This window comes from Triticum dicoccoides, chromosome 7A (genome assembly GCF_002162155.2).
Source record: "Triticum dicoccoides isolate Atlit2015 ecotype Zavitan chromosome 7A, WEW_v2.0, whole genome shotgun sequence".
Taxonomy (NCBI): Eukaryota; Viridiplantae; Streptophyta; class Magnoliopsida; order Poales; family Poaceae; genus Triticum; species Triticum dicoccoides.
In genome coordinates this window covers 511,386,540-511,396,912 of record NC_041392.1, presented here as the reverse complement: position 1 = coordinate 511,396,912, position 10,373 = coordinate 511,386,540, and the positions used below count along the sequence as shown (strand labels likewise).

The window sequence follows — 10,373 nt, the reverse complement described above, 5'->3', positions numbered from 1 at the left end:
AACCATATTTTAAAGTTATAGAAAATCTAAAAAAAACATTGGATGTTAAGAAGGTGATGTTGTATTGCCATGCGAAGTTTCAAGTTGAAACACATTACGAGATGTGAGTAATGAAAAAGACAAATTCAATCCTGAATAATGACGTTGTTGTTTGGCACTATTCAACGCTGATTTTGACTTTTTCATATCTCACATTTTGTAATGTATTTCAACTTGAAATTTTGCGTGGCAATAAAACATCATCCTCTTAACATTTCTTATATTTTTTTTAAAACTCCAAAACATCTTTGTCTCGTGGTTTTTATCGATTTTCACCGAATGTTGGTTCCGTGTTATATTCTTCCGTCGTGCAGATGCTTTTGGGCTGGCCATACTGGTGGTATCTTAACCGGTATCATACACTCGAAAATAATAAAAATGCTGATGTGACAGAGAATTAAATAAGAGAGAGAGTTAGAGTAACATAGGTAAATATCATATCATGTTAAGTGCTATGCTATTTGTGTCATGCATAACAATATTTTTTTTCGAGCCTTAGCTTTATAAAAAAGAGAAAATATTTACAAGAGATTACAAAGCGCTAGATAGGCATCACACGTCGATCTTATCTCAGCCCCCACTCCCACACGAACTAGGCGACTATAAAAATAATACTACTATCATATGCATGATAATACTCCCACCGTGTGGCCCCAGATACCAAAGCCCAGTCGGCCTGCACACTCCTCTTCCAGTTTTCCTGTCAAAAGTAGAGAAAAAACAAACTCCTCCCCTCGCCGTACCCCTATCCCGATGGCGATCGGCGGCGGCGGCGGAGGCGGGAGCTGGAGCATCCACGGCCGCCCGGACGTCACCTCCCGCTACGATGTCCTCGGACGCGCTGGCTCTGGCGCCTACGCCGACGTCTACCGCGGCCGTCGCCGCTCCGACGGCGCACCGGTTGCCCTCAAGGAGGTCCACGACGCTGTCAGCGCACAGCGCGAGGCCGACGCCCTCCTCGCCGCCGCCTCTGAGTCCTCCCCTCATGTCATCACGCTCCTCGACCACTTCCCCGGCGGCGACCACGACGACGACGTCCTCGTCCTCGAGTGGCTCCCGCTCGACCTCGCCGCCGTCGTGCGCGAAGGGAGGCGCGCGGGCGGCCTCCCTGCCGGCCAGCTCAAGCGATGGATGCTGCAGGTCATCGAAGGCGTCGCCGCCTGCCACCGCGCCGGCCTCGTGCACCGCGACCTCAAGCCCGGAAACCTGCTCATCTCCGAGGACGGAGTCCTCAAGGTCGCCGACTTTGGTCAGGTTGAAATCCTGATAACGCTTTTCTCAGTTCGACGAATGACTTTCTTTTATGGATTCAGGAGTAGAGAATCGGTTCTCTTTCTGTAGTAGCATGTCAAAACTGTTAGGTTGAATGATTAGTCATGGACGTCGGCCGATAGTCTTTCCTCAAATCGGCACAGGAATAGTGGTAAATGTTGATTTCTTTTTTGTGCTCGGTGGTTATACTATGGGAGCTCCTGCTGCAACATGGCAGTTCTAATGGTCTCCAACTCTCTGGGAATATAACTGGTGAGGAACCATTTTAGTTGCTGTCTGTAGACATGACGAAGGATTTGATTATAGAAGGATAATGTACATGTAGAGCATAGAGCTGTTGTTCTTGAAGTTTCAGATACTGTTGGTGCTAAATGGACCCCAAACTGCATGCCTTTTCTGGACTTTGCAGCTGCTGTGCTCCAACATGGAGGTTAAATATCTTGGAATTAAAATCAGCCTTATAATGGCGAAATTGACAAGTTATAAACAGTTGTTGGTCGGCAGTAAGGTTAAATATCTAGAATTCTATATGATGGGTTAATGTATGGTGAGCTGTCGACTTTAAGGTAGTAGGGGAGATGTAGTTGGTGAATTTGCCTAAATTACATCTTTACACTATCAGACATACTTTGCTCTGTGTAGGAAACTAGGAATTGAAACCATAGATAAAGAGCATGGGTTGGGCATCTTATGCCTACAATTTCTTTCATTGATCTTCCTTGGTTTTACATGCATGCAGTTTTATTATTCAAATACTCTACAATTTTGCTGTTCAAGGAAATCTAGTTGAATCAGAAATGTCATTTGTGTTTGTGCAATAAATTTTCTTGTCAGAATTTAGAGATTCTTCAAATGCTAGAGTTAGCTCAAAAGCTGGTGACGTTCATCATGTCAATGAGGAAATTTTTTGGCAGTGTGCTGCAGCATACCAGTATTATGTTCTGCTGTAAATTTTGGACATAACCTGAAGTCATCTTTTCTTCTACATTCTTATGGTGTAGCTTTATATGTTGATGTTATGCTGAGGCATATCTGTATACTGTAACGACCCTTTCAGTTTGTGAGAGTTGCGACGAAGCCATACATTATGACTATTAACTATGCTTTAATGCACACTACCTTGCTTCCTTCTGGGATAGTAAATTATTTTGCATCAGCGTGGCTCCTACCATTAGGTGTAGCATATTGTTGAAATTTCCGTATTTCATTAGGAGTGCTAATATGGATATGGTACTATGAGTGACTGTTGCTGTGGTTTGTAGTTTTGGAATGCAATATGTTCTTTATGGGTTACCATCTTCGATTTCAGCATCTCAGCTGATACATGATCAACATAACTTGCATCAGTTAAACGAGAGCATTGTAAACACTGTTAAGGAATTTTCCTTGAAGTAGCCAATAACTCTATGAAATGTACCCGTGCTATATGCAAAGATCATTGCAAAAGGTTCTTCTTTTACCATTTCCATGTTCATAGGGTTTAGTCTTTCTGTGCTAATTAAGTTAAGTTCTTCATATAATATAATGTTCTGAAATTTTATACTGATTTATATTCACAATTTTAACTACAAGCTTTACGACAAATAAATTATTTTATCATAGCAGTAGCGATCCTCTTGCCAAGGACAGTCATTTCTTGCGAAGGAACACATGAAGCATATATGTGGTCTATCATATAGTTGATCAACTTTGTCTCTTGTGCTTGTCGTATACCTGTACGCTATATACTCTGTACTGCTTTCAGTTGTTTGTATCAGTTGTGTTGCTTTTCACAAATTATTTTGCTCTTTGTTCTTTGGCAGGCCAGGATTCTTCAAGAACAGGCATCTGATGAAACGGAAATTCCTGCTGCTCAGGAGCCAGAGACACTCACTGCAGCCGACTACCTACATGAGATTGACCAACTCCGGGCCAAGTCCACTTATGGAGATATGGACAGAATGAGCCTTCAGGATGGAAACACCTCCTGTCTTGCCACCTGCAGCACAGCTGACATCGACGATGATCCTTTTAGAGCCTCATATTCGTATGATGCTGAAGAAGACATCGGGGATGAAGAGTCTGGTGCCTTCACTTCTTGTGTTGGAACACGGTGGTTTAGAGCTCCTGAGCTCCTATATGGGTCAACCAGCTACGGCCAAGAGATCGACCTGTGGTCACTAGGATGCATTTTGGCTGAGCTTCTCAGTTTAGAGCCCATATTCCCAGGCCAATCTGATATTGACCAGATTGGTAGAATCATCGGAGTCCTGGGCAATATCACAGAAGAGTCCTTTCCTGGCTGTTCAAATTTACCGGATTACAACAAGATCTTCTTCAGCAAGGTTGAGAAGCCTACGGGCCTCAAAGCATCACTTCCTAACAGATCTGCCTCTGAGGTTAGCATAGTAAAGCGGCTACTTTGCTATGACCCAGCAAAGAGGGCTAGTGCTTCCGACTTGCTGAATGATCCGTACTTCACTGAAGAACCCTTACCCGTACCTACCGAGGCGCTACAAGTCCCAGCATCAAAGGGCGAGGATGACGACAGCTCTGCGGAAGAATGGGGTAATTACAGGGACGGAAATTCGGATTCGGACATTGACGAATTCGGCAGCATGGATGTGACCAAAACCGACAAAGGTTTCAGCATACGCTTTTAGCGATGAAGAAAGATGCCCATGGGAACAATATCTTTGTATTCTCTGTTCGGAACATGTTTTGTGGGGAGTTTTAGTAAGTTGTATCTCATAGACTGTGAGATTATGCACTGCAACCAGCATTCTCCTGGTGGAAAATAAAGTTGTACTAGCTATTGTAGTTCATATTGTATGTCCATGTGTTTGTGTAGGTCTGCCATTTATGGAACGTGAAACATTTGCAAGTCGCCATTTCTGAATAACCTTCATTCGCCTGCTGACACAGATGGGTTCGTCTACAAGCGGATTGTTTGTAAGTTTTATATAAAAAGTGTAAATATCCACAATATAAGATATACAAAATACAGAAATAAATTTTGTGATGAATCTTATGCAACTAATTTGATGTTGTATATAAGTTCAAAAAAAGCTGATGTTGTATACATTGATATTTTTTGGGACTTGGTCAAATTTATGTTCGCCATGAGCGATAAGCTATCTTAAACCAACAATCAACAATAAAAAATGGGAAGAAGTTTTATTTGGGATAAAGTGAGAACTTCAAATAATTTAGAATAAGTAGAGGAATTTGAAATAGAACCCATAGGTTTACCAGACTTGTTGCATGATGAAATGCAGTTTGAGGTAATTATATTGCATCGCTAGGTGGTAACCCTTCGTGAGAGAGGCGAAGGCAGGGGACTGGGAGAAGCCTAGCCCCCACCGTCGCCTACCCCTCTCACTGCCGCTAGGGAGCATCGTCGGCTGCTGGAGGTCCTGATCAAGGGGGAGGGGGGGTGACTATTGAAGAGTTGTTGGAGGGTTGTTGTGGACGATGAAGGAGATGAGGGCTCGAGTGGAGGTCTTCATCAGGTGGTGCTCGACGGTGAAGTTGGTGAAGTCGATGGTAGCCAGAAGGATCCAGTGTAGTACTCTTCAATGGCGGCCCTGGCCTAGCTAGGTCATAGGAGAAGAGGATGGTGGGGCACAGGGGCGGATCCAGCCCATCAGGCCCTCTTTGTATCTGTAGCAGTTGCTACAGTGTTTTGATACAATATACAAAGGATTTGGGCCTCATGCCCTGGCCTGCCCCCTCCCCCCCCCCCCTCTGACCCGGGGCCTAGATCCGCCACTGTTGGTGCATCCTCGTGGACAACGACGAGCTCAACCTCATATCCTGATCCGGTGTGTAGTGGCATGGGCATTTTGTTTCTGATGTTTTTCAGAGAGTATGTGTTATGTGTTCGGTTAGGATGGTCAGGCAGCACGACGCCCCAATGTAAGAATAATGTTCTCCCACCCTATCCCCATTTTGCGAGTATCACCGACAGAGGGCATGTGTAGCTGTATCTCCGCCAGGTCTTCTGGGGTCCGGTCGGTTTAGGTTTGCGACTCTAGATCCGGCTAGCTTTCGTGGTCTTCAGGGTTTCTACATTCTCTAATCGGCGTTTTCTTCTCTAGGCAGTGTTTTGCTTCGCAGGTCGCGGGCATCGACGTCTCCTGGTCTGCATCAACGACTTTTTGGCCGCTGCTTCTACAACCTCTTCGGTTTAAATTAATTTGCTCCGTGAAGGCGCATGTCCTGAGGCGACATCGTGCTATGCGCACGGTGAGCCACTAACGGATGCAGGAGGAAGAAGACCTCGACACTCCCACAGTCATGATCTTTTTTTATGTGCGTGTTTGTAAGGACATGCAATATTAGCAAACTCGCAAGCCTAGTCGAGAACACACTGTGGTATTTCATTTCAGTTAATAAAAAGAGCAAACAAAATTGCCAGCCGTCCGATGCCCAAACGGACGGACACGCGCCCGGAAGGCCACGGAGCCTAAATAATCATGTGGCTGCACCTGCAACCCTATCTCAAACTCTCCCCCCGTGCCCCTGATGTCGAGCAGCCTCTTCCTCTGCTCTTCCCAGGTGCGCTATGCCAGCCTTCCGGCACCGCTCCGGCAGCCGGGCCGCCACGCCGCCCGGCTGCCCCCGGCGGCTGCCGCCTTCGTATCTCTTACCCGTCACCGCGCTCCTCCCCTCCACTGGACCGGCTCGGGGGTTCGGATGATTTCTTCTTGCTTCGGTGCGTAGCCCCTTTGCCTTTGCTTGCTCCTTGGATGGGTATGTTCTTCAGCTCTTAGAAACATTTTTTATGCTGTCGATCCTGAACCATGATGCCTTTCCGTCCAGTTAGTTGCAGATATATTTGCTCTGTATCTATTCGGAGCTCAAATCGATTCAGTTGTTCTTCTTCCTCAGCGCGTTCGATTAGGTTTGTCCCTGATCTTGCTTTGTGATTAAATGCAGTGGTCAAAAGAAGAAGACGCAGAAATGGCATCTACGCTTCTTTGTTTGGCGTTGGAGCTCCTGAGGCTCTGGTCATTGGAGTGGTTGCTTTGCTGGTTTTTGGCCCCAAGGGTCTGGCAGAGGTAACCTTGCTCAGCCTAGGGCTGGCCTTCATTTTATTGTAGTTGTTGTCCACTAAATTGTAAGCAATGGCATCATCTTTTGAGCGCATACATTATCTCAACCTCCAGGATGCACTGCCCTCATCAAATGAGCATATTATCTATTATACTTTATACAGAGGATTTGGTGATATATCTGCATTTATAGCTTTCTTCAAGAAAAACTATGCAACCATAGCTCTGTCAGCCAATATGTTTTAAAACAAGTTTTCCTTTTTGCGACCAGTGGGAATCATACTTGTCCAATCAGAAATAAAATGGGAATACAGTCCAGTATTTCACACTCGCTAACTTGTTTGCAGGCAGCCAGGAGTTTGGGGAAGACTCTGCGTGCGTTCCAACCGACTATCAGAGAGCTACAGGTTGGCTTGAGATTTACTTGCTGCGAGATGACTGAGGATTCCTTGATGTATAATCTAATTCTCTGCGCTTAGGATGTATCAAGGGATTTCAAGAACACTCTTGAACGAGAAATTGGACTTGATGAGGATCCCCCATCCATGAGTTACAGGCCTCCTCCGCCTATGAATAATAGCCAACAGCCTGCTGTTGACCAAGGTCAGTTATTTCAATCCTTCTGAAGTTCTTTCAACGAAATGCTGCCCAATTTGTTTAAAGCACTCTTCTTCGAACCTATATTATGTTTGAAAATTCAAAATTATGCATGTCAGTCAAGCAACAGAAATACCACCATATGTGTTTCTGATACAGTGATCCCTTGCAGTTGTTGATGCCAAGTTATGTTTGTTCATTACCATTTTTTAGTCAGTTCTTCTTTTGTCATTATTATTTTTGTTAAATACTCGTAACACATAACCAGCGGCCATTAATGTTTTAATGAAGTATCTAGCATTCTCCTTGCTCTTCATCAAGTATACATTTTGCCATGACTCGAGCTTAAGGCCCATACTTTTCGAAGTTGTCTCACCTAGGCTGGTTGCTCTAAATTTTGTCAGAAAATGGTACCATATTTTTCTTAAATCAATTACTTGGCTTAAAAGATGGATTTGCTACAGCCTGCTGAATTTAAGAATCCGTGCCACTGCCTTTTATTGCTTCTGCTTTTAGATGTCAAGCCTGAAACAACCGTGCCTTACACCAGCGAGGAACTCATGAAAGTAACCGAAGAACAGCTGGCTGCATCCGCAATTGCTGCTTGGAATGCACAGCAACCTCCCTCATCTGAACAGCAAGGTCTGTGATTTAATTTTGTAGTTTATTGAACTAGTTAGATGTATGTTTCAATATCGTAAATTGTTCTCAAAGCCAGATACTTTTGTGGGCCGGTTTAACACAATATCCAAACTCAGGGAAACTTTTAAGTGTGTATTTCTAGGCTATAATTACCTTATGATTATTTGGGCTGTAAACCCTGCAAAATAATAATAATCGTGGTGTACATTTTCTTTTCATACTAACCTCGTTATGCTACATCATATTTCAGAAGCAGCAGCAGCAACAACACCTTCTGAAAGTACTGACTCAGCATTATCAGTAGGGAGTGATGGTCCTGGTGCCGTGCCGGAGGAGTCCACCTCAGGTAATGCTGAGAATGCAAAGCCGAGAGATGAGGCATAATACTAAAAACAGAAAGTATGTTGTATGCGGAGTAGAGCAAGGCAAAAGCTTTGGCGTCAATTGGTTGTAGAAAGAATGAAATAGTTTTGGTTTCCACTTGATGAGCTGGGTTGGCCAAGTGATGGGTGATTCGAGGCTTCGACTAGTAGCGGCTTGGTCTGTTGTGGTCTGTAGCATGGAGAGATAGGTAGGTGATGCGAAACCGAGCTGTGCATATCTTGGTCCTCCTCCATTGTCTTGTTTTTGCCACGGCTGTTGTTACATGCTTGTACCATATTTTTGTGATTATGCAAGGTAAGCAGATAGATTTTTGAAGGGATGAGATATCTTTTTTCTTTCTCTCTTTCTCTCTTTCTTTCCATTGTTAGGTGATTGTTGAATGTGTGCATCTAGTCTTGATTGTTTCTGGCTATGGTTTCTCCTGGAAGGCTGGAACACAGGGAACTAAAATACATTACATATAATTGCCTCTCAATTCTTACAGGAATTCAGAATGCAGGAGAATTCATGAGAAGCTGACAAGGTTTTCTTCCTGAAAGATAGGTTAAGAATACCGTCTCATGTTTGCTCTTATGTTGAGGTAATCTTGTAAGGTTGGGTAATTTCAGTTGCTGCTTCTGATAGCTTCTGCTGTCTTCTCTGCCATGGCAGCGATCGTTGGCTCCTATTTTTTTTTTTAACAATCACCGAGCACGCGGGGCTATTGTTATGTTAGTTTACACAATGAGAGGAGGTAGTGGTGCAATGACATGGCAGCCTACTAACATGATCCTTTACCTGAAGATCCAAAGAATATAGTCTAAGATGATATTCCTAAGAGTATCGGAAGCCAAGAGGTACTCATTGCCGAAAACACAACCACTGTGGGAGTCCCAAATTTTCCACAAAATGGCGAGGGCGGCGGTATGCTAGATGTTGATGTCGAGGCCGGCCAGGGTGAGGGCGTCCAAATGTGGTCGAGGGAGGTGGGGACGGCGAGGTCAAGAAGTAGCCACACAGGTGGAGTGCGTCCTCGCGGTGGTGATCACACCATGGGCAAGATGAGTCGGAGGAGATGGTCTTGTGGAGAAAGTTCGCCTTGGTATTCAACCTGTTATGAAATAGAAGGCAACTAATTATTTTTTTGACCTTGATGGGGGTCAATGAGCTCCAAATGTAGCCATGGTTAATGTCAACCTCGGAGCTGAGGGCTAGCTATGAGTAAGTAACCTAGAGAACGAAGTCGCATGGATGAGGAACCTGTTGCCTGAAGCGTCATTTGAGGTAACATCCTACAACAAAGACAAAATAGCAAAGTTCGACAAAAGCAACATAGGTTAGTTGATCTCGCAGGTTAGCGAGTACTCCATTTTGACTAGGGACACTAGTAATGCGCGGGAGGTGGAGTGGAAAAAATATGAGGGAAGGTCGAGGGTAGGGGTTTGGAGATCAGCCAAGAGTCAAGCTAGAGGAAGGTGAAAGTGCCACTATTTCTGGGGACGAAGAGGATTTTTTGTAGGGACGGTTGCTGGTCGGTCACAATTTTCCAAAGGAAGGAGAGGTGGGGTTGGTATTAAAGTTGAGGGAGTATTGTTTGTGGAGCGCGCGAACCAGGGTAGGTCTGAGTTTTGGAGATGATAGGATAGAGGCGAATGCAATTGAAAATGATATGATCATCAGCCATTGTAATCATAGACAAAGCCACAAAGTTAAATTTTCTAGCCCTCGTTTTTGAGGGGGTAGATTTTTAGGATCGAAGGAGTAACCATCCACGATAATTTCTCAAAGGCCGAAGTTGGCACCACAAACATGAGACTCATCAAGGCTTTCCAATGTTCATAATTCTTAGGAGCAAGAGTAGGTGGAGGGCCTATATTAGTAACATGAGTGCCTTATGGAAGTATAGGGTAGTGATGCCTTACTTGAGTGTAGTCTTCGTTATCAACCTCATTACTTACTATGCCAGCAACGTTCAAATGCAACGGTTGATCGACATCGTTTTCTCAAATATGGCAAGCTTCCATTGTAATTCCAAAAATTTCAACTCGTAGTCAGGGTTTCATGTTTGACATCTTCACTCTGTATAGCGGTGAAGATCAACAACGAGAGAGAGACCTTGCTTTGATACCAATTGAAGGATCAAAGATTCCATAAATGATGGCTAGAAGGAGGGATAGGTGACTACCAAATTAAATTCTTCTCTTAGTTGGTTTTAGTGGGTAGGTGGAAATATAAATTCTGTAGAAATGCAACTAGGTGATACAACCCTATATGACGTGTCACAACAAGCTAGTAAGCTACAACAAGCAACACTCGAGCAAGTATAAAGAACAAATAAAGCTAGGATAAAGAGACAACCAAAAACGATGGAGACGATGCAATCCAAAGTTCACACACTTGAGGTGTGCTAATCTCCGTTGGGGA

The 10,373-nt window shown here is 44.2% G+C and overlaps 2 protein-coding genes across 2 annotated transcripts; both read left to right on the top strand.

Moving 5' to 3' along the window:
* Positions 1–713: 713 nt before the first annotated feature.
* On the top strand, positions 714–4,192 carry LOC119329286 (cyclin-dependent kinase F-1-like). The gene is made up of 2 exons (XM_037602302.1): positions 714–1,293; positions 3,114–4,192. The coding sequence occupies exons 1-2, from the start codon at positions 793–795 to the stop codon at positions 3,951–3,953; spliced, it is 1,341 nt and encodes a 446-aa protein (XP_037458199.1). The 5' UTR covers positions 714–792; the 3' UTR covers positions 3,954–4,192.
* A 1,594-nt stretch (positions 4,193–5,786) lies between these two features.
* Positions 5,787–8,305, top strand: LOC119330888 (sec-independent protein translocase protein TATB, chloroplastic-like). Its single transcript, XM_037604016.1, has 6 exons — positions 5,787–6,007; positions 6,232–6,353; positions 6,695–6,754; positions 6,827–6,950; positions 7,461–7,586; positions 7,837–8,305. Exons 1-6 carry the CDS (start codon positions 5,818–5,820, stop codon positions 7,968–7,970), a joined length of 756 nt encoding a protein of 251 aa, XP_037459913.1. The 5' UTR covers positions 5,787–5,817; the 3' UTR covers positions 7,971–8,305.
* The last annotated feature ends 2,068 nt before the right edge of the window (positions 8,306–10,373 follow it).